The following is a 24,555-nucleotide window of genomic DNA, read 5'->3' on the forward strand; positions in this document are numbered from 1 at the left end:
TTTTTTAATGAAGTTGAGGACATTCCTCTCTCTTCCAAGTTTATGGAGTTTTTTTTTCTTTTTTTTTTTTAATCATGATTGGTTGTAGAGTTTTGTCAAATGCTTTTTCTGCATATATTGATATGATCATGTGAATTTTCTTCTTTAGCCTGTTGATATGATGGATTACATTAATTGATTTTCTAATGGTGAACCAGCCCTGCATACCTGGGATAAATCCCACTTGGTCTTAATGTACAATTATTTCTACATATTGTTGGATTTGATTTGCTAATACGTTGTTGAGGATTTTTGCACCTATGTTCAGGAGAGATATTAGTTTCTTGTTTTCTTTTCTTGTAATGCTTTTTCTGGTTTTTGTATTAGGGTAATGTTGCACTTGTAGAATTAGGAAGTGTTCCCTCTCTATCTTCTGAAAGAGATTGTAGAGAATTAGTATAATTTCTTCATTAACTGTTTGGAAAATTCACCAGTGAATCTACTTGGACCTGGTACTTTCTGTTTTGGAAGGATATTAATTATTGGTTCAATTTCTTTAATAGATATAGGTATATTCAGATTATCTGTATCTCCCTATGTGAGTGTTGGCAGATTGTGTCTTTCAATTTGAATTCCTCCCTCCCATCCTTTGTATCACTGTTATTATTCATTTTATTTCACTTATACATAAGCAAACATGCATACATAATACATCATTGAACACAGTTTTGATATTATTATTTTGAACAAACTGTTATCTGCTAGATCAATTAAGAATAAGAAAAATAAGTTTTAAATTTACCATCACTTATTTCTTCTCTGATGCTCATCCTTTCTTTATGTAGATCTGAGTTTCTGAATTTTATTATTATTATTTTTCTCTGAAGAGCTTCTTCTAACATTTCATGAAAGGCAGGTCTACTGGAAACACATTTCCTCAATTGTCTGTCTGAGAAAGTATTTCTTCTTTGCTTTTGAAGGATAACTTCACAGGGTACAGAACTTTAGGTTGGTGGGGGTTTTTTCTCTCAACACTTCAAAATTTTTTTCTACACTCTTTTCTTGTTTGCATGGTTTCTGAAGAGAAATAAGATGTAATTCTTATTTTCCTCCTCTATAAGTGAGTTTTCTTTTTTTATAAATTATCTCTTATATTTGATTTTCTGTAGTTTGAAAATTATATGTCTAGTTTAGATTTTTTGGCATTTATCCTGCTCATTGTTCTCTTAGCTTCCTGGATCTGTGGTTTGGTGTGTGATATTAATTTGGTAGAAATTCTCAATCGGCATTATTTTAAATATTTCTTCTATTCCTTTGACTCTTGCTTCTCTTTCTGGAATTCCCATTACCTGCATGTTACGCCTCTTATAGTTCCATGTCCCTGGATATTCTGTTCTGTTTTTTTTCCAGTCTCTTTTTCTCTTTGCTTTTAAGTTTTGGTGTTTTCTATTGATATATCCTCAAGCTCAGAGATTCTTTCCTCAACTGTGTCCAGTCTACCAACAAGCCTATCAAAGGCATTCTTTATTTCTGTTACCATGTTATTGTTCTCTAGCATTTTTTTTGATCTTTCCCAGAATTTCCATCTCTCTGATTTACATTGCCCATTTGTTCTTGCATGCTCTTTAGTTTTTCCATTAGACCTCTTGACATCTTAATCATAGTTGTCTTAAATTTCTAGTCAGACAACTCCAAAATCTCTGCCATGTCTGGTTCTGATTCTTGCTGTCTCTTCAAAAAGTTTTTCTTTTTACTTTCAGTATGTCTTATAATTTTTTCCTTCATAGCCAGAAATGATGTACTGGGTAAAAGGAACTGCTATAAATAGGCCCTTAGTAATATGATGGTATTGTGTGAGGGAGAGAAAGTATTCTATAGTCCTATGGGTCTCAGGCTCTTAGTGAGCCTATGCCTCTGGACTGTGAACTTCAGATGTGCTTCTCAGTCCCCCTATCCCTCATTGATGGGACAGGATAGCTAGAACAGCTGAAGTTGGGTATTTCCCTTCCCCCAGGTCAGTTGGGCTCTGATAATGCCCCAGCAGGTTAGACTCTGGTTACTAGTTTCCCCTAAAAGCAGACTTTCTTAAGAAAAACAGAGTGCTCCAATGTATTTCAAAATGGTTTCCTTTCCCCTCCCCATGCTGCAAGCACAAAAGTTTTATTCTCCAATATTCACTGTGAGAACCTAATTGAGCTCCTGAAGTAAAACTCACAAAAGAGTGTGTGCCCTCAATCACTGGGTCCCTCTGGAGTTTTTATCTCTCAGAATTGCTGATGCTGAGCCTCCTGTCAGTTATAGTTCAGGTTTTTCTTACCATAACACTTGTTCCCAAGGAGATTTATTGTTGTGGATTTCTGTTCCAGCTGGCCACAATTCTCTGCATTTGCCTATTGGTCTCTCCAATTTTGGGGACAGCAGTTTGCCCTATGACCCCATCTTTCTGACAGATCTAAGAAGAGTTGTTGATTTTTCAACTTTTTACTTGGTGTTAGGATGAAGTGGATACTTCTAGCTTCTTACATGCTGGACCAGAAAAGGCATATCCTTAAAATACAATTTTTTTAAATACAAAGTCAGGTAGCAATCTCTTTATATTATTATAACAAATTGTCCAATCAGCACTAATTCAATATATACTTAACCCAGTTATTTGCAATACCCTCTTTATCATATATTAACTTATCACTTAGGTGTAAATCTTTCCGTAAGTCTGTTGATCCCTGACTCAATACAAGACTGTCTTCTTGATTAATAATTTTATAATTAGCTCTGTTACTAGGTAGGAAAATTTCCAACTTTTCCATCAAATTTTTTCTTGGCTCTACTTGGAATAGTTTCCTGAAACATCCAATTTTGGTTTGACTGAAATTGCATAGAATTTATATATCAAATCAGATAACTGAAATTTTATGTTATGAGTCTTTCCATCCAAGAACATGGTATATATCTCAATTTAGTTATTCTTTTATATAGCTTTCAGTATTATATTTATAATCTATAAATATACTACTTAACTTTTGTTAGATTTATTCCTACATAAAGTTTTTGTTGCTATTGTGAAAAGAATTTTTGTTACATTTCTTATTTAGTAATTCCTGGAATACTGGAAGAGTATTAATATCTAATGTTATACATATACAGCAGTCTTGCTGAATTTATGTTAATTTTAATTGATTGTCTATAGATGCTGTAGAGTTTCCTGAACAATCATATTGTCTGAAACAGAAGACAACTGTATATCATCCTTTCCAATTATTAGATTTATTATTTCTTGTTCTTGCCTTATTGCATTGGGCTCAGTACTATGTCCAATAGAAGTAGTGACAGTGGGCATCCTTCTCTTGTATATTAACTTAATGAAAATACTTTAAAAATTTCACCATTAAACAATATCTGTGCTGTGCAGTTTTGATAGATACAGTTTAAAAGTTAATTTGCTCAGATTTTTTCTTATTATAAATGGTTAATTATATTAAATGTTTTACATCTCTCAAGATAACCATGGAATTTTTCCTCTTCCATTATTTAATATAGAGCTTTAATTAATAGATTTGTTTCTTATTTGGTGGTAACCTTGCACTCCTAGAATAAATTGCATTTGGTCTCTTCTTTCATTGTGCTTGTCTAGTTTGAATTGCAAGGGTATATTGGTCTTATAGCATGAGTTGGGTAGCTTTCTTTTCTGTTATCTGAAGTACTGTGTGTGGGTGTGGGGAGAGAAAGAGAGAGAAAAAGAGGAAGAGAGAAAGAGAGAAAATCTAGTACTTGAAAATTTGATAAAATGTATTTGTAAACCTCTCTGGACCTGTTGTCTTTTTCAGAAGTTAGTGATAGTAGATGTGAAAGAATATTGATATCCAACTTGATTTTTTAAAGATTATACATCACTATTTATTTTCCAAGTGTATCTTCTGAGAACTCAGAAAAGATACTAAATAAAGGAAGCAAAAACTTCTACAGACATCACAGAAGCTCAAATGGTATTATGTAGTGTTTGGCATACCCACTAATGTAACACAGAAACAGCCTGTAAACATGAGTCCTTTATTGTGACATGTTGGTGGTATGGGAGTTGGGGAGGGAGATACTGGTGGTGGTGGTGGGGACACATTACCTATAAACTGAAAGTCAACTTTCACTTCAGTTTGGTTTATTTACTGTGACACATTAGCAAAACTATAGACATAATTATCAATATGGTACAAAATTTCTTCTACTAAGTACTTAAATGTCAAATGAGAAATTTCATACTCAAGTTTTTTTGATATGAAAATTCAAAAGAGCTTAATTCTTCCTGGAGCCATAAAGCCTGGAGCCACTGGAGCCTAGAGCAAGCTTTTTTCACTATTGCTATTGCCCTCAAGGCTACAAAAATTGCTGCTCTTTTTGCACTTGACTAAAGCTGGCAATGTGAATAAACAGTAGTACATTAGATGATTGCTTACAGATGTAAGGAAACTACTCTCTCTGGAAAATTGAAAACATTGAGAATGTCAAAGCAAGGCCACCCAACAGCCATCACAATCAATTGCTGGAGAATTGCTAAGTTTTACTTTATCTAACACCACAGTCCTTAAAAACTAAATATTCCAAATGCAAATAGCTAAAACTTTAAAGCCCCTTGAAATCTAAGACCCTAAGCAATGTTTATCAAAGCATGTTCCAGGAACCATCTCTGTCAACACATTTGAACTAGTATTAAAAATGCAGATTTCTTGGCCTGCATCCCTCTCCCCAATCCATGAAATCAGAAACTGTTGAGAGCTGTCAAGATTCTGCATTTTTAATGTTTCTATTTCCCCCACCACTCCTTTCCAGTAATTTTTGTGCGCAGCAAAGCATTAGAAAATCTTCCTTAAAGGATGTTTAATCAGTTAACACCATTATCAACTAAAAGTAATTTATCACATCCTTCACTAGAGATATTTTAGAAAGGCTTAAGTCCCACCTTCAAAAAAATGTATTCTTTATTTTTTTTAAAAAGAGATGGGTATAATTTATGGAGACTTTCTATTTTATAAAATTTGTATTATGAGCATACATTGAGTTTATATAATTGATGTATTTCTGAAGTTATGTGGAGTAATTTTTATTTGTATTTTGAATCTTATATTTTTATAAAAATTATATAAATATGCATTTCATAATTTGATTTCATTTTAAGTGAGGTACAGTTGTGTTTGTTTTTTCTTTCGGGAATATCAGCTAAAGCAATACTATATGATGTATGTTTCGAGAGCGAATGGGAAACCAATAGAAGTTTTAATAGAAAATGTGAACAAATGAAGAGTAATACAGTTTACTTCAAAATCACCAAGGAAAATTTAAGAGAACTAAAGGAAGTCTTCTACAATTTGATTTACTGATAAAACACTTTAAATGGACACATAATTAAGGTGGATGAAAACAAGGTAGAAGGGTTGTTTATAAAAATATCAATATTTTGATAAAAGGATGAGATGATTGAAATAATGAATCTGAAGATAGTTCCAGTCATCTCAGATTAAAGGAAAGAAAGACAAATGATGGGGAAGATGGTGGGAGATGGTTTAGTCAAAACAAAACATTGCCAAACCTGCTATAGACATTCATTCATTTAGTTATAGTCATTTAGTTATGCTGATGACTTTTTCTAAGTTGTCTAACTTATGAACATTTTATTCTTTTCCCCAAAGGAAATCTCTTAGTTATAACATTTGTTAGCTACTTTGGAGCCAAACTTCACAGGCCAAAAATAATTGGAGCAGGGTGCCTAATCATGGGCGTTGGAACATTGCTCATTGCAATGCCTCATTTCTTCATGGAGCAGTAAGTCTAAAGCAAACATCTTTTTCTTGCCTTAACAAACAACTGCATGATGATTACAATTAATTATTTAAATTTAAGAAAATAACTCCTGTCTTAAACCATGATAATTTATCTTATTTTTATTACATCCACTTTGGGCAAAATTTCAAAATGCTAACAATTTCACTTATGATTTAATAATCTGTAAAAAATTTTTTTTCGATATACTACTACGTGTTTATGTCAACAAAATTTAAAGGGAAATTTTCACTATTATGCCTTCTTTCAAATGCTTTAACTTAGATGTGGAGGCAAAATATATAAGTAAAGAGAAAGTAATAAATTATGTGGTAAATGCCAAATGAGTGTCAAAGGGGTAATAAATGAATGCTACAGACAGTATGCTGGATCATGGTACAATTGACTGGCAGATCATTGACTTAGGGATACATGACCAACTGAAATAACTATACGATGTTCAAATATTATCTCATAGAACTTTCTCAGTGGAAGTGGGGGTGCTTGTATTCTTTAACCCTGAAGTTTACTGTTGATACTTTTGTTAGTTCTTGCATACAACTTTAGTATTTCCAAAGATTTTGTCATATCATTTCACCTTTACAACAACCTGTGAGGCAGGAGAGCATATTTTATCTTTTTAAAATTTTAGAGCTAAGGACCATGACCTAGAGAGTCTGGTGACCTACTCGGGGTTAGGTGTCTTCTAATTATAGAACTGGATTCTTAAAAACAGCATTAGGACTTCTTCACACATATACATGTTGCTTCTCCTCTGTGGTCGCCCATTGTCTACTGAGCCAAGTGACTACCAAGAGGTTTTAAAGCAAGAGAATGTTTTAGAAAATTATATATCAAGTAATTCTTTGATGACTGTCCACTCTAGACCATCATACCATGACATTTGAGATCTGGAGAGACTTAGAAATGATCTGGTCCAAACTTTTTCTTGGATTCCCAGGTCACTTATATAATTTGATTTTGACTTCTGTGTCCAATCTGTAAAGATCACAGAATCCTCTGTGTGGGATCTTTCCTGCCTATTTGGGTGGTTTCTCTGGCCCCTTTGTCTTTACATGAAGAGGGATCTGTGGCTTCAAGACTTCTGCCTACTCTTTGGACACCTATCTGGCCTCCTTTCCACAGGGCAGAAGTTTCCTTACATCACTGAGGTTATGCATAGGTGTTATATGTGGCCAGTGGGTAAGGAGGAGACAAAGGAAAAGGCTGAGGAAAAGGGTCTCCAATCCACCTAACTCCTGATTGATCCATAGCTGTGTTATCTGTTCTAGTCATTGAACTTCCATGCAACAGTTCGCTCAGAGTGAGAGAAAAGAGTTCCACTACTAAAAATATTAAAATTTCAAAGTAGGTTCAGAGGCTAGATAAATCCTTGACCCTTGACCTAACTCATTCTGCAGTGCGTCAGTAGCTCTTCTACATGACCTTGGGCATGTCATCTAACCTTCCTAGGCCTCACTTTATAATACCTTAAAATAGGTATTACAGGTATTAAAAATAATACTTAGCTTGTAATGCTGTTGCAAATATTAAATGGAATGACACAGGTAAAATGCTTACCAAGTTTCCTGACATAACTAGGAGTTGTGTCATTCTTGTTGTGTGTTGTTTTCAACCCTCCTCAGATAATTAAGCCAGCTGGTTTTAACCAGAAATAGCAATGAGTTGTCTCAAAGGTGTTGCGTTGAGATTAATAATAGTGTTACTTCAAGTTGATGACAAATATCACGTACTAATACAAGAAAACCAGAAGGAGAAGTATAGCTAAGAGAAGCCAGACAGGCTAGTGCTGACAAAGGGTGCCAAACAAACACAGATTCTTATCAACCACCTTTTATATGTTGATAGATACATTTGTTCATTTATTATTTAGTGTCTGCCATTTGTCTGGTACTGTGCCAGGTAATGGGGAAAAAACAAAATGAAATAAAACAAAAAAAAACCCCATACACAGTTCTTTCCTTCACGAAGTTTGCCGTCTACTGAGGATTACTACTACAATAACTTCTTTCCAACCTTTCACAGCATTAGTCACTAACTGGGTACTTGTCCAAAATGTAATTTTTGTTCTGTCAATGAGGAGTGTACTCTGCCTAGCAGACATACCCTCAATGTGCAACTAAACATAATATTAATTATGGATATCAATTATTGAGGGACTACCCCCAACAGACTGTGTTCAGCCTTACGTGTGTTAGTTCATCTAACTCATGAATTTTTTTAACATCTTTATTGGAGTATAATTGCTTTCCAATGGTGTGTTAGTTTCTGCTTTATAACAGAGTGAATCAGTTATACATATACATATGTCCCCATATCTCCTCCCTCTTGCATCTCCCTCCCACCCTCCCTATCTCACCCCTCCAGGCGGTCACAAAGCACCGAGCTGATCTCCCTGTGCTATGCGGCTGCTTCCCACTGGCTATCTATTTTACGCATCTAACTCATGAATTTAATAAATATGTATTGATCATTGTTCTAGGTAACGGGGATAGAATAGTGACAAAAATCTCTGCTCTCACGGATCTTACTAGGAAGAGATAGATAATAAATAAACAGACAAATAATGAGATATGCCAGAAACGTTAAGTGCTACAGAGAAAAATAACCCAGGGAGACACATAAGAGAGTGCAGAGCGTTGCAGTTTAAAGTAGGGTTTTCAGGGGATGGCTCACTGAGATGGTGACCTTTGTGAAGGGCTGAAAGAGATGAGGAGACAGCCATACAGACATCTGGGGAAGATTCCAGGCTAAATGAACAGTGAATGGGACATTCCTGCAGGAGAAGGGAGTCAGGCATGTGGTCTACTGCAGGGATGAGCAAGGGGACAGTGTGAGGGGGTACAGAGGAGACGTCAAGGTTGTATCTCAAACTCTGATGGACACTGGAATCACCGGAGGCTCTTGGTAAAATGTAGATTCTGATTCAGTAGCTCTGGGGCTGGGGTTGAGATTCAGCTGATGCTGCTGGTCTGCAGACAACACCTCTGGTAGTAAGGACACAGATCATTGCAAAGACTTTACCTCCTCAGAATGGGATGAGAAGACAGAGGAGAGTTTTGAGCAGAATGGCACAATCTTTTTTTTTTTTTTTTACGGTACGCGGGCCTCTCACTGTTGTGGCCTCTCCCGTTGCGGAGCACAGGCTCCGGATGCGCAGGCTCAGCGGCCATGGCTCACGGGCTTAGTTGCTCTGCGGCACATGGGATCTTCCCGGACCGGGGCACGAACCCATGTCCCCTGCATCGGCAGGCGGACTCTCAACCACTGCGCCACCAGGGAAGCCCCCTGACATATTTTTAAAGGGACACAGTGACTACAGATTGGGAAAATAACTCCAGAGGGGCAAATGTGAAAGCAGAGAGACTATTGAGGAGGCTACTGTGGAACTTCACGCACACTGTGTCAGTCGGGGTTGGAAGCCAGGTCAGAACTAATATCCCTGATTTAAAATCATTTATACCATTGGTCCCCTGTTCAATTGTTTGTCTCACCCAATAGAACCTAAATAGGCACAGACCATATCTATAATCCCCATTTTACAACTAAGGAAAACGAAATTTGGAAAGGTTAATTGATTTTTCTCAGTGTCATAGATAGTAGTGACACAGGCGGCACTTACATAAAATTCTATTTATTCAAAATCTAAATAATTATGCGTGCAGCAGTTGCCTTTTGGTAGATTAAACTGAAAGCTAAAGTAATTAAAAATTTTCAAAATGCTACATAATTGCTATTGACAGTCAACTTAAAGAGTCTTTAGGCATTATAATAGTCTCTGGTATCTCTGGAATTATATTAAAGAAAGAAAATTATATTTACCATGATTTTAATACTAAATGCTCTCCCCTGTAGCTAGAAATTAAAAAACAGTTATCCTCATTAAGTGGTTCTTAACTAATTTTGGTCAAGGACCCATTTTGATAAAAGTGACAAAAACTATGAACCTCTTCCCTTAAATACTCACATACATACAAAAATGTTCTTACTTTTCCAGTGGGGTTCATAGACCCACTGAGGTGCAGGTTATGCAACACTGATAATAAGGTAACTGACTTATCAATCTGAATATGTTAATAACTCAATCCACCTTGTCCCTATCATGCTGAATAGGTTTTTACTATTGATATTTCAAACACCACTATGATTATTAGCCTTTAGTCACATAGTGCCTGAACAAAATGAGAATCAAGGTGATGTGATGTCCTTTTATCAGGCACCTCTACTCTGAAGGGTGCATGCAGGGCAAAGAAATTGGCTCCTCAAGGATAATTTGAGAGGGAGTATGGCACTGGGGGGCCGTAGATAGAATGATCGCAACCCTACCATTTGGCACTGGCTCTTCAATCCAGCTGCTATGGTAACCTTATAAACAGAGGAAAGGGTGAAATTAGAAATAACTTAGAGCCAGATTAATAAACTGAAGAGGAAAAGGATACCATCTAGAAAAATGGTTCAAAAAGCCTATGTATCATTATCAGTTCTCTAGAAACCACATTTCAGGTGTTCTACTACATTTACAACTCTAAGTACAGTGTGCCAATGGCCATGATTGTTAAATTATTGCTTTTAGGGATAATCATGATTTTATGAAAGGTTGGATATTTTTTCACCAATCGAGTAGCTGATTATAGTCATTATTTTATATTAAAATGAGCCTCTCTAAATCATTCTTTTATTTTCTTTCATGACACTGGGTAATTGGTTCAGATATGGTGTAATATCTGTGAACTAAGTGCTGGTTTGGTTTAGTGATTCAGATTCTGCAAGAGCTATAAACTCAACCAGCTCCCCTAATGAGTCAAGTAGTACACATATAATATTTTTAGCATGATGTTAAATGAGCTCGTAGTAAAGAAAATGCTTTTTTTATACAGGTACAGATATGAAAGGTATTCTCCCTTCTCCAATTCCACTTTCAGCATCTCTCCATGTTTCCTGGGGTCAAACAGTCCGTTACCAATCTCAGTTATGGAAAAATCACAATCCAAAATAAATAATGGTAAGATGATTATTTTTTACTTGACTAAACAAGCTCTTTTGAAAGACGTTATAGGTGCTTTAATATGAACAAAAAGTATCTATGTGATTTTTTGCTGTCAAAAGCTTTACTACTTGAGATATTATAGTGCCATAAAAATTCCTAGAATATAAAGCAGAGATGAGATCCTAAGAAAATATGCAGACAATCAAATATTATGGAAAGATGGGGCATTAATTGCTGGTGACTGAGCAAAGCTTCCAGCGGTTCCAAACAAGGCAAGCTGTGAAACAGGGTAAAACTAGTTTAGCATGTACAAACCTCAGCCCGTTGCTCAGATATAAAAGAAATATATTTTTCCCCCAAACTCAACTTGATTTCTACGTTCAGCCCCTTTTCATCAGAATGGCAAAAACATAATCTCAGTCAATTTGTCCCTAACCTCTATCCATGTTCCCAGGGGTTGCTTACATTCCAGGGAGCTTTACATTATAGTAAAGGAGAAGATTGTGGGAGGGGAGGTCTTGGTGTTATCAGTAGTCCTCTGTCAGCCTAAATATCTAAAATCCCTCTGGCCACAGTGTTTGTTCATACATGTCATCTTGGGGTCATCTTATGTCCATGTTCGTGTCCTTTTTAGCACAGTGGCTCTCTCTGATGCAAAAGTGAACATCATGGAAACATGGAAATAATTCTGCTTTCCACACAAGAGAGGATTTGGGGAATTTCGTTAGCATATCCAGAATTCCACATGGCTGACCCATACTGCAAAGCAAGGCTATGTGTGGGCCACCCTTGGGAGCATGGGAACCATCTCTTCTGTGTTACTCTAGGCATTGGAAACCCTGTGAAGAGGCAGGGGCAGGGATGCCTAGCTATACTGTGCAGCCATCTCATCTTCAGGATCTTACTACCTCCCTGAGTTCTTCCTGGCCACAGTGGCACAGGTTCTCTTCACTCATGGAGTCCATGAATCTACCCACAGGTGTTTGCTATGTCTCTGGGGTGCTGCACTGGCAGGTGCTCAAATCCTCTCTCCATAGCCTTTTAGCATAAATATGCTCAACACCTCCTCCCCGCCACCCTCATCTTACTCCCTGCCCCTAGGCTGGGGAATCCATTTCTACAGAGGCAGTGTGGAAGTCCTTCTTTATATACCTGCTACTCATCTAAATCTTTTATCTACACCATAAAACCTTTTCACTCCCCTAACATCCTCAATAATGCTTCCTTCTGAGATGTCCTTTTCCTGGTCAATGAACCTGAGAAGTCTGGCTGTTTGAATGAAGGGAAGGGCCAAAAGATTAAAAGAAATATTGAAACATGAGGGGTGAAAATGGGGTGATCATAAACATGTAAACAAATGTACCCTGTCATGCTATATGAAAAGAAAGCATTCTAGAAGAAAAAGCAAATGTGAAAGAAGGTAATAGGTAAATTCAGGAAGGCATATAAAAATCAACGGATGAGAACAGAGGGCTTGTTTATATAAGAATATAATGGACAGTAAGTTTAATTCAGGTCCATATAAAGAGGCAAGGAGATGAGCTAAAGAATTTGGACTTTCACCTGTACACAATGTAGAGTCATTGAAGATATTTTATTTTGTTCTTGGTTCTGACAGTCAGGGGAGAGACATGGTATAAATGACAATACAACTAGTTAGGAAATATTTAAGCCTTTAATGTTAAAAAGAGAGGCATAGGGTTTAGGGTGGGGAATGAAGATATTTTAATGTGAAGAGACGAGTTATTAGACAGGTCCAGAGTATAAGACTCACAACTCGATCCTTTTCTTTCCTTTAGATGAGATCCTGCTCCCTTAAAGTCATAGATTTATGTGGATATTAGACATAGTGGACACAAGGCTTATCCTAAAGGGGTTAGTGGGGTAAATAGAGGACTCTTCTCAAAAATGCTTTGCGCACAAACCCCGTTTCACCCAAATACTCTAGAACAGCGCTCTCCACGGGAACTTCCACGATGATGGAAATGTTCTGTATCTATACTGTCCAGTACAATAGCTATTAGTTGCACAAGACTATTGAGTACTTGAAATATAGCCAGTGTGACTGAGAAATGGAATTTTAATTTCATGTAATTTTTATTAATTTAAATTTCAATAGCCACATGTGGCTTGTAGCCGCTGTACTGGAATGCACAAAGCAAAGGTGTCTACACTTATCTACAAGACTCCTCTACCAACAAGCATAGAACCCCACAAATGTCAGGGCTGGAACTGACATTGGAATCAATTTTTTTTTTTTTTTTTTTTTTTGCGGTATGCAGGCCTCTCACTGTTGAGGCCTCTCCCGTTGCGGAGCACAGGCTCCGGACACGCAGGCTCAGCGGCCATGGCTCACGGACCCAGCCGCTCCGCGGCATGTGAGATCTTCCCAGACCGGGTCACGAACCCGTGTCCCCTGCATCAGCGGGTGGACTCTCAACCACTGCGCCACCAGGGGAGCCCTGGAATCAATTTTTAAAAAGGAGTCCCCATTATATTTTGGGGAGTGGAATAGAAATCCAGAGAAGATAAGTGAAAAATCCCTGGTCACTTGGCTACATTTCTAGAAGAGGCAGAATCAGAACTAAAAGCAACATGACTACATAGTAATCTTTTCTGTCACAGAGTCTGACTCATCTGTACAAAAGCGCTCACCCCAGTTCTTCATAACCCATACTTTACCTTCAAAAATCACTTTCAAGGTTACTAGAGGAGAAGATATCTCCTGCCTCATAGGATTATTAGGAGAATTCAATTTGAAAATGTCTGCAAACCACTTAGCCCAGTGCCTTGCTTTCCACACAAGAGAGGATTTGGGGAATTTCGTTAGCATGTCCAGAATTCCACATGGCTGACCCAGAAGTGGTGATTTCTTTATAGATGGTTAATATTATTGCTTTTATTCAAGTCACCAAACTCTTCAAAGTATATTTAATTTATTATATGGGAGTAATTATTCTACTTCGCATGTTCATATTAAGACGTGACTTTTATGAAAGCATCATAAAATTGTTAGCTTTGAATTTCCCTCTAAAAATACTGTCAAAAGGTTCTTTTTGTTGGAATAGTTATACAACTGAGGCATATAAGGTTTTAACTTTTTATATGAATTTGTTTCTGAAACGTGAGCCCTTAACATGGCCATTCACTATCAAACAGTTATAACTGTAGGCAATGATGTTCAAATTTGAAGTATCAACCATATAAAATTTTGAATTTCAGATAAAACTTGTTCAGCAATAAAATTACAAGTGATTTCTGTTGCAAAATAGAAAAGTTTGAAGATTAAGGTGAGAAAAGCCTTGTTCAAATTTTTGTACTTTGTCCCAGACAGGATATTGAATGTTACTGGAGCGTAGAAATTCAAAGAATTCATTATAAATATGAAATAAAAAGAAAGAAAATAAGAAATAAGGGGACAGGAACAAGAAGCAATAGATTTCCTTGTTCTCTGGGGGATTTACACTGCCTAAAATATCTTGCTCAAACTCCTATCAAATTAGGTTTATAGCAAATTTCACTTCTGCATTCTAATGCAACTTTAGGACAACTTGTAGACATGCTGAATAAATGTTTAACTTCAATAGTGATCGAATTTCAACCTCATTTGCTTTCCTTTCAAGAATGTGAAATTGATGCTGGCTCCTCCATGTGGGCTTATGTCTTCCTGGGGAACCTTCTTCGTGGCATTGGAGAAACTCCCATTCAGCCTCTAGGCATCGCCTACCTTGATGATTTTGCTAATGAGGACAATGCGGCTTTCTATATTGGTAATGTCCACCTCATTCATCTTCTTGGGATACAGGGTACCTGGTTTTCTCAACTTCATTCTCAACTAAATAGGGTGTGGAAGGTTTTATACTTCATATCCAACTCCTTTATTCAGTTTGCATTTTTCTGAAGTCCACACTGAGGATTTACATAGCGAAGGAACTTCAGTTAGAAGGACCTATTGCATTAGGGAAAGAATATCAGATTAAAAGTAAATATCTGTGAGCTCAACTGCTGTGATATATGACTTGTGCAAGTATCTTCATGGATACAGAAGAAGGACAAGAGCAAGTCCTGAGCCAACCATACGTCTGGACAGGCCCCAGCAGATAAACCAGCAGCTAAAATCACAAAACCCAAAATACAGCAAACTCCAAAGGTAAACGAATGGAAGCAGTATTTATCGAGTGCCTCTTATGTCTCGGAAGCTAAATTTGTTCTGTTTCATACATTAGTCTTGATTTTGGGGGTTCTGACCTTTTGAGAGTCTCACCCTCAGAGACAGAAGGACAAGATTTAAATTCATTGAGGGGGCTGTAGGTAGGTCCATGGTATGGTTCTGCCCTGGCTACTCACACAGAACTCCAGAGGTCTCTGATGATATCCAGGCATGCTGTAGTTAAAAACAGGGCACCAGTTCTAATGGAAAACTGTAGCATAGATTAGGACCTAGAATTGGAACAGAAACTCCATGGCACATGCTAGGCAATTACTCTGGGGACCAGAGGAAAGATTGCAGCCAAGAGATGCACACAGGCGTCAGGGTGTCCCCGTCCTGTCCAGGAGCTCAGAGCCTGCTCACTCTGCTTTGCCCTCTCTTCTATTCTGAAAAGGATCTGGTAGCTGCTATTTACTCCTCCAGTTAATTTAAATCACTCTCCCAGGGATATGTGTGTAAGCTCAGTGATGAAATGAAAGGCAGATGGGAGATATTTTTCAAGGAAGAGCAATCTTTCTGGTTACTAAAAATGGTGTCATTTGGGAGATCTGCTCCACCTGCCTGTTAAAGCTGCCCAGGTGGGTCGTGAGCGTTCCAGAGGACACCTCTCCCCTCTCCCAAGTCTAGCTCCTTTGCTGGCTGCATAGTTACTGCACTTGCAGATGGTCCCCCAGAAGCTCTGAATGCAAGCACATTTCATTAACATGGAAGAAATCAATTTTAATGTCAAAACAAGTTTTAAGTTTAACTGACCATAAAAGGTTTTTGAAAGACTGTCAAAATAGTATAATTCTGATTTTTATCACTAGGGGGAATCTAATCCTAAGGGAGTAAAATTTGCTCCATTTGGGGAAATTAACTTCTTCAGAGTCTTAGTGTTATTTTCTTACTAAGAGATAATTAATGCCTTAAAAATGTTCATCCTTCTTCCAACACTGAGGAGGACTTATTTCCGATTCAATGAGGCTGAAAAATGGACAGATCAAGCACACTTAAGGGAAGAGTTGAGGAAACATTTTCAGTGACTAACTGAATCTTATGCACATTTCTTGTTTAAAAATTAATTTACAAGAGCAAAGAAATTGCACTTTTTTTTTTTTTTTTTTGGTGCAGGGTGTGTGCAGACGGTTGCAATTATAGGACCAATCTTTGGCTTCCTGTTAGGCTCATTATGTGCCAAACTGTATGTTGACATTGGCTTTGTAAATCTAGGTAAGGGAGTTTATTTCTATTTATTCATTTACCTTATTTAGTTACTGTAATCTTTTAATAGGAATAGTATAGAAAATATCAAGTTGCCTTTTTATAAAATGACAGGATGGTAGTCTTTCATAAAGTGGAAATAATCCATGGAAAACTTATTACTGATACAATCATCACACATGATTGTATGTGTATGGAATATGAAAAATAGGTGGTGATTAGAACCGGATGACCCATAGTTTGTTATTCGGATGTATTAGTTTCCACTTCTGGTTTCCCAGTTCAAAGGCATTCCAGCTTAGTTAAGACTAACAACTGTGGTTACTTGTTGGCTCTTGTTGGTTTCAGGTGAATCAACATTTACTGCAGTCGCATCAATTGATAACATATTTCTGGACTTGTCAGAAAGGCCAAAGATTGAAAGTCTTCTGGCAACTAAAATTTCCTTATTTAATGTACGAGTCTGTTTTAGTAGAAGGCATATTATAGTGAGACTAACTTTCCTTCTGGGCGAATGCTTGTGGAGGGAATAAATGGAGGCCTCATCTTTCCATAGTTATTAATTTGTTTCTTTCCTTATATAAGATGTAGTCCCTTGACACAGATAAAATTCATCTGTTTTTTTTAAAGACACCCTAGAAGGCAGTTAAAAAACAAGAAAACAAGTTTCATTTTTATAAATTCTGGAATTGCATTGTCATTAGTGTGTATTATAAATGATTATTGTGTGTTAAAAAAGAATGCAAAACTCTTGGGCTAGTTGTTCTTTTTTAATCAAATAAGCTGGAATACACATTCCAAAAATTTTATTTATTCATTTATTCATTATTACTACCAAATTTATTTCACATCTACTCTATCTCAAGTGATGTTCTACCACAGCAAACAAGATATTGGGCTGGCCAAAAAGTTCGCTCGGCTTTTTCTGTAAGATGTTATGGAAAAACCAGAGTGAACTTTTTGGCCAACCTAATAGTTGCGTTCCTTTACTTCATGAAGTTTAAAATCTGGTCGTGGAAACTGATATACATAAGAAAGTGTTGGTGTGATGAGTGGTACAGAGAAAAATTGTGAAAGGGAAGCAATGCACCTGCAGCGGTAAACTGGTTAAAACACTGTAGTGAGTATAACGTAGTACCAATTGAGCCTAGTTGTCAAAGGATTCTCATAGAATGTTGTAGAGGTAGAGTATAATAATATGTTTCATAGGTTCTTATATAGAAAAAAAAACTTGATTTGGTTAAAAAACTTTGTCAATGCTTTACCTTTTAGTCAAATAAGAAACAGTATCAAAAATAAAATTTTATGATGATTAGATATTGATGTTTTAATTACATATACAAATCTTGCTTTGGACCTAGAATAGCTCTGAAGTATTCTCAATCATCATTTAATAAATAACATTCTGAGTGGCTCAGACTAGATTTGGGCCAGAGGGCATAGGGCGTAACTGTTTCTTCCAGTAAAGTCTTAGACAAACATTCAATATGTAAATCAGATGAAAGTGGTACTCATGCGGGGTAGCTGGCAGAAGGTTTTAAGCCCTCATAATTCTTTCTCACATGTTGCTTTTTTCCTGTCATGGGTCCAGACAGAAGCCCAGAGCAGAGTGAGACCCCTTCCAGTATGTAGACTCTATACTTTTAATCAAAGAAACAAAAGGAGAAATAATCATGCTCTAAAAACACCCTCTTTCCTTCAAAAAGCAAGATAACAATAATGTTCAGATTAGAAAAGGTTATCATGTATGAATTATTAGGTATTTTTATGATGTGATAGAGGTAACATTTGGATTTTTTTTTTTTTAAAAGAGGACTCTTCAACACACTAGCTTTGCTGTATATGCTCTTTGGCCACCCTCTCTCTTTTTCAGATCATATAAACATCACCCCAAAGGATCCACAGTGGGTGGGTGCCTGGTGGCTTGGTTATCTAATAGCAGGAAGCATAAGTCTTCTGGCAGCTGTGCCTTTCTGGTATTTACCAAAGAGTCTACCAAGACCCCGGAGCAGAGAGGATTCCAATTCCTCCTCTGAGAAATCTAAGTTTATTATGGATGATCACACAGACTACCAAACACCTCTTGGAGAAAAAGCAAAAATCATGGAAATGGCAAGAGGTGAGCCAGATTCTCCTTGATTTTGAAACACTTTCCATTTTCCTGTTGAAACTTTATAGGCGATCTATAAATAATACCCCTCTCTCCACTTCATGTGTTCAGAAAAAACTGAGAAACTGTACAGGAAGCAGAAATGAAGATTATTAAAAAGTCAGCTTTATTACTGGGAAACTGATTGAAGAACTTGACCCAGAGTCTTGGTAACCTTCTTTGCTGCTGTCCCCACCTTTACACTTCCTCAGTGTAGACCTTGCAACTGCCCCTCCCTGGGAGGGCTGTTTCACATTCACCTGGGTGGACAGAAAGAGTGAATCTTCAGGGCTTGTGGCCTTTTAACAGATGGCATCCACCCACTTGAAAATGTGCTCCAGTGCATGTGTCCCACTAGTGATCAAAGGAGTGTGGCATAGGGCCAAAGGTCAGACATGTTCTAGTGAATACCCTCCACATGGAAAAGGGTGGCCATGAGAAAGACTGGTCCCCCTCAACTGGCCCAGCAATACTGACATTTATAGAAAATCATCACATTTCTGTTTGGCTGTGTAAAAGAAGGGAGAATGCCAAAGCTCATTTCTAACAATAATTAACTGGAGATAACTTTCATATTCCCTTCTCTGCACCTATGACCCAAGTTTGAAGGAGAGAGACCAGAAAACTCAAGTTCTTAGTGTCCTGTCCATGACTCCCAGCTCAATGGTGAGGGAGTATTCTTATCCCTTATGTCTTTTACCCACATCAGAGGAATCTGTTCCTGTCTGACACTCTAATTTATAATCTAGATTTTACGCCTGTAGAAGTGAGTGCTTATGTCTGGATCTGAGCCTGGCCGGAACTCAGCCTTGACTTGTGCCAATGGCTTAATATCTAGAATGCGTGTGTGTACCACGCTATAAATGCTCCTCAGAACCATGACAATGAGACTCAGCCTCTAAGCCCTGATGCCATGGCTGTATCTTCTGCCAAGTGTGACACTGTCTTTAATTACTCCATGCTATTTTTGTCTCACAGATTTTCTTCCATCACTGAAGAGTCTTTTTGGAAATCCAGTGTACTTCTTATATTTGTGTGCAAGCACCGTTCAGTTCAATTCCTTATTTGGCATGGTGACTTATAAACCGAAGTACATTGAGCAACAGTATGGGCAGTCATCCTCTAAGGCCAACTTTGTTATCGGTATGCTTCTCTGTCCTTCTGCTTTCCAATAGGCAGTGTCAGCTGTGTCTTGTTAATCCTCAGTAATTTAAGAGAAAGTGTTCCAATATTTAGACTGAAGGTGACCTGTGGCATTTCAAAAAGTAAGCGAAAAAATCTAGCAGAGTAAAATATTCAGATAGTCTGTGGTACGACTTCGTAGCAAAAATTGTTCAGAACTATGTGTGAATGACCACGAGGATATCACATAGACCAAATATGCATTTTATTAGGAGATTGTTAGTACTGGATATTTGTCTTTCAAGTGTAGCTGAAACCTCGTAACAGTGGCCATTTTACCTGAACAGTTTCTAGGATTACAAAAGGTAAGTATTCAGACAGGTTAAAAGGTGTGCATTGCAAAACAAAGTTTGTGTTTGCTCAGAGTTGAAAGACTTCTCTGATTCCTGGCATTTGGGTTATTTAGAAGGACTGTGTTCCTAGCCCAGCAGGACAGCCAATAAGAGACATATTCAAGGGCAAAAAAAAAGATGAAGAAGAACCAGAATCTCCAAATATATAACCACCATCCTGTAAGCAATTGGATACTTTAAAACCTGGATTAGCTCCTTTAGTCCACAAAAGTGTTATTTAATGCTACTGTTTCAAAGTATAAAACATATTCTATTCCTTTGGACATGTTCCTTTATGATAGGAGACTCCAATGGCTTAAAATAATTTCTTCTTCATAAAATATTTTAAAAATTGCTCTATTCATCTATCTCTGAAAGAGACCAGGGTGGGTGTGTGTGTGTGAGGAAACAGCTGAGCATATTTTGGGATGTATAAATTTCTTATAATAAACCTGGATAATGGGCACTTAGCAGACGCAATTCTAATTGACTCTTTGAACTGCTGTCCTTCCCCTAAATTCTAAATGTGAAGGCTATAATCAATGTTGAATTTTACTTTCAACATTAATTGGTTCAAATTAAATTTTATTATTTAATGGTTGACCTGAAGAAATATTGATATTTTAGGGTTTTTTTTAACCCCACACCCCATCCATGCCAATCAAAGCTTTATACTGACTTTAGGAAGACTAGAAGAGGAATGAAATTTTGACATTCTTTTTATTTTAACATTTCTTTTGTGTTTAGAGACATAACTTATAAGCAACAGTTAGGTCTACAGACCTTAAATGTATAGCTCAGCTGGATAAATGTTTACATGTGTATATCTGTGTGGTGGATCATTATCCAGAACACGTAGCACAATTCAGTTCCCCAGAAGGCTCCCTCAAAACTTCTCCTACCCAATGCTCTTCTCCAAGTTAATAACTATTCTGAACTCCACCATTATCGATCAGGCTTGCCTGTTTTTGAACTTTATATAAATGGAGTAAGTTATGTACTCTTTTGTAACTAGCTTTTTTCAGTGGAAGTGAAATCTACAAGATTCATTCATGTTATTGCGTGTAGTCGTGGTTTGTTCTTCTCGTTGCTGTGTAATATCCCATTACATAAATATACCACAGTTTATTTGTTTTCTTGTTGATGGACATTTGGGTTGTTTACTGCTTTGGGCTATCATAAGTAACACTGCGCAAACATTCCACACATATTTTGGTAGGCAGATTCACTCATTTGTCTTGGCCATATCCCGGAGTAGAATTGCTGGATCATAGGGAATATGTTTCGATCTGGCTGATATTGCCAAAACATTTCATCAAAGAGTCGTGCAAATGTTTACTCCCATTAGAAGTGTAAGAATGCTCCAATTGCTCCATATCCTTCTAATGTTCGGTATTGTCAGTCTTTTTCACTGTAACCATTCTTACGGGGTGTGATGGTATCTTATTGTGGCTTAATTTGCATTCATCTGCTGACTAACTATGTTGAGCATTTTTTCCCAGGCTTGTTGGTCATTTCATTATCTTTTGTTAATTCTGTTTGAGTCGTTTGCCCATTTTAATTGGATTGTCAATCTTTTTCTTATTGGTTTGTAGATGTACTGTATTTTTTCTTGATACAAGTTCTTTATTGAATATATGTTTTGCAAATATTTCCTCACAGACTTCAATTTGCCTTTTCACTCTTCTTAATTTTAATCAAGTCCAATTTTAATCTTTTCCTCTTTCATTAGTGGTATTTTGAGCCTGTTTTAAGAAATCTTTGTCAAACCCCAAGGTTATGAAAATGTTTTCTTAATATTGCTCCTAGTAAGTAAAAATCCTATACTCTGAAAACTATGAAACATTGATGAAGGAAATTGAAGATGATACAAAAAATGGAAAGATATCCCACACTCTTGGATTGGAAGAATTAATATTGCTAAAATGCCCTTACTATCCAAGGCAATCTATAAGTTTAACGCAATCCCTATCAAAATACCATGACAGGAATAAAGACACAGACCTACTAGAGAATGGGCTTGAGGATATGGGGAGGGGGAAGGGTAAGCTGTGACAAAGCGAGAGAGAGGCATGGACATATATACACTACCAAACGTAAGGTAGATAGCTAGTGGGAGGCAGCCACATAGCACAGGGAGACCAGCTCAGTGCTTTGTGACTGCCTGGAGGGGTGAGATAGGGAGGGAGACGCAAGAGGGAAGAGATATGGAAACATATGTATATGTATAACTGATTCACTTTGTTATAAAGCAGAAACTAACACACCATTGTAAAGCAATTATACTCCAATAAAGATGTAAAATAAAATAAAATAAAAATATTGCTCCTAGTAGATTGTTTTAACTTTCACATTTAGGTTATAATCCATTTCAAAGTATTTTTTTCAAAGTATGTTCACATAATACAAAGTGTTTTTGTGTTATGTGAAGGAGGTCAACATTCATTTATCAAAATGAAGAGACCATCTTCTCCCCATGAATTGTAGTGAAGAACATACCTTTAAGTATATGTTTATTTCTCATTATTCAAGATGTGCATAACACTTAGAGATTTGGGGGCCTTTGATTTTGCTCCCACTAGAATGATGAATAAGTTCTTTAAAATTTTCCAGTTGAAAAGTTCATTTCATAAAGGAAAATTAAGGGTCTTTGGGGGGGAAGTTACTTAGAAAAGAAATGAAATTACATGTAATCTCATTCCTTTATTAAGTAGATAATAAATGAAGTATGTTTTACCTGTAAAATTATCTTTAAGAGTAATTAGCACAGATGAAAGAATGTGAGATTCTGAGAGATTCAATGGCCTGCCCAATATCACGCATATGTATCATACATACATACATACATGATACAGCCAGGAATAACATTATTTCCCCTGAGCTTCTGAGTTGTATTTCCTCACTGGGCATAATTATTTTTGGAAAACTGTCAGGAAGAATCTGATTAATAATTATCTTTTGAATTGTGGCTGACTGATTTCTTTTAATCCATGACCCTACTCTGTATACTGAAATGGACTCTGAGAGCCAAACAAACTCATCATCAGAATTTTTTGAGCCATCTATCAAAGGGTGCCTGGAACTCTAATTCCTCATAGTTTCTGGCATATCTATAGATAATTCAAGTACTTTTGTGAGAGCTAAGTAAAAAGTGTTTAGTAATTCCACGTCATTATGACTAGGATACTTTCCTGAGTGCACTGTAATTTTAAATTATTAAGTATGGGATACAGCAGAGTAAGGGAAGTGGGTAAATTATTCAACATCCCTAACATTTGTTTTGATTTTCCATAGAATGGTGAAAAGAAATGCATCACTGGGTTAAAATAAAGATGAAAAAAGACATATAAAATGGATTGTAAATTCACATAGCTCTCATTCAACAAATATATTTTCTCCCTTTCTTCGCTTCTTCTTTCCTACCCCTCTTTTCTCCTTCAGTTTTTTTCTTTGGATTATGGGAGAATGACCCTTTCGGTAATAAAATATGGGAAAGGCACAAAAAAGACACATTTCCCTTCTCTCAGAGAAAGCATTTGATATGACATGGAGGAAAGAATAAACAGAAATCTCCCTAAAGTGTTCAAGGGCCGACTGATCCAATGAAAATTTATTTTACTGTACATGTTTTTATATGTTGGTCACATTCTTTCTAAAGTTTAGAAATAGCATTTTCTTGTGTTAATTTTACAAATAAAATGAAAGAAAAATAAACAACAATAATTTTTCAAAGTCAGGGACTAGAAAGTATGTGATAAAATGGTTTTGTTTTGTTTTTAAAGGGTTTGGGCTTTAAAAAAATTTCCATTCCAATTTCTACTGAAAGAAATTTGATTAGACAGCTGAACCTTTCATTTAGGCTTTTCCTATCACTATGAAGTTACATGGACATGATCTTTCCTTTTCCTTCTTAATACACAGATTGCAATTCTTTATTTTTGCTTAATTTCTTGAAATTTTTTGATTAAATAAGATAGTAAGTAGTAGACAAGATACATCAACACTGACTATCATTGGCAATGATTATCATTCTCAATTTTTGGAGATGTTACACAGACAAATAAGGAAAAATTAAGAGAACTGTTTGAGAAAAGATGATCATAAGAGAAAGCATTATTATTTTTGTGGCTAAGCTAGCATAGTAAATTTAGAATTGTATTATGATGTGTTCTAGAATTAAGTAAAGTTACAGTAAAAACCTGTGAGGTGATGGAAAACTGTCTTAATTTGTGAGGGGAAAAAAACCCTCTTATTATGCCCAAGAAGGATGGCTAATTTTACTTCTTTGTCTGCACCCAACTGGTTATATGAATATGTAAATTTTTCTTGCATTTTTTTCTCTCTGTAAAATAAAAATCTTAATACTTATTTCTTCTAACATTAGAGTAATATTGTGAGGGTCCATGATATAACCAAGACTTTTACTTCACTGGGAAAAAAGCTTTAAAAACATCCTAAAGTACTATTATTACTATAACTCATTACTGTTTCATCCTAATGGCTAAGGCTTTCATGCACCTGTATGGGAATCAAAGTTTCCAGTTTATATCGTAATTCTGCTGAGCATCTCGAAACAGTTTACACATTCCTCATAACTCTTGTTTGGGATAGTAACAAAGAATAGGGTCTTTAACTTGAACAAGTGTGCTGAAATAATAATAATAATAGTAATAGTAATTAATAA

The 24,555-nt window shown here is 36.5% G+C and overlaps 1 protein-coding gene across 3 annotated transcripts in view; it reads left to right on the forward strand.

Annotated features, from left to right (window-relative positions):
- Positions 1–24,555, forward strand: part of SLCO1C1 (solute carrier organic anion transporter family member 1C1) — a 57,698-nt gene that overhangs the window by 17,084 nt on the left and 16,059 nt on the right. For 2 of the 3 annotated variants that reach the window (XM_029205995.1, XM_029205994.1), the window contains exons 3-8: positions 5,658–5,790; positions 10,686–10,810; positions 14,419–14,565; positions 16,119–16,217; positions 18,082–18,327; positions 19,336–19,500. In XM_029205995.1, coding sequence (XP_029061828.1) covers positions 5,658–5,790; positions 10,686–10,810; positions 14,419–14,565; positions 16,119–16,217; positions 18,082–18,327; positions 19,336–19,500 — 915 coding nt within the window. The remainder of the gene's footprint in view (positions 1–5,657; positions 5,791–10,685; positions 10,811–14,418; positions 14,566–16,118; positions 16,218–18,081; positions 18,328–19,335; positions 19,501–24,555) is intronic. The other variant, XM_029205993.1, reaches the window with a different exon arrangement.

Source organism: Monodon monoceros, unplaced genomic scaffold, assembly GCF_005190385.1.
Source record: "Monodon monoceros isolate NGI ecotype Baffin Bay Population unplaced genomic scaffold, NGI_Narwhal_1 Super_Scaffold_6, whole genome shotgun sequence".
NCBI classification, from domain to species: Eukaryota; Metazoa; Chordata; class Mammalia; order Artiodactyla; family Monodontidae; genus Monodon; species Monodon monoceros.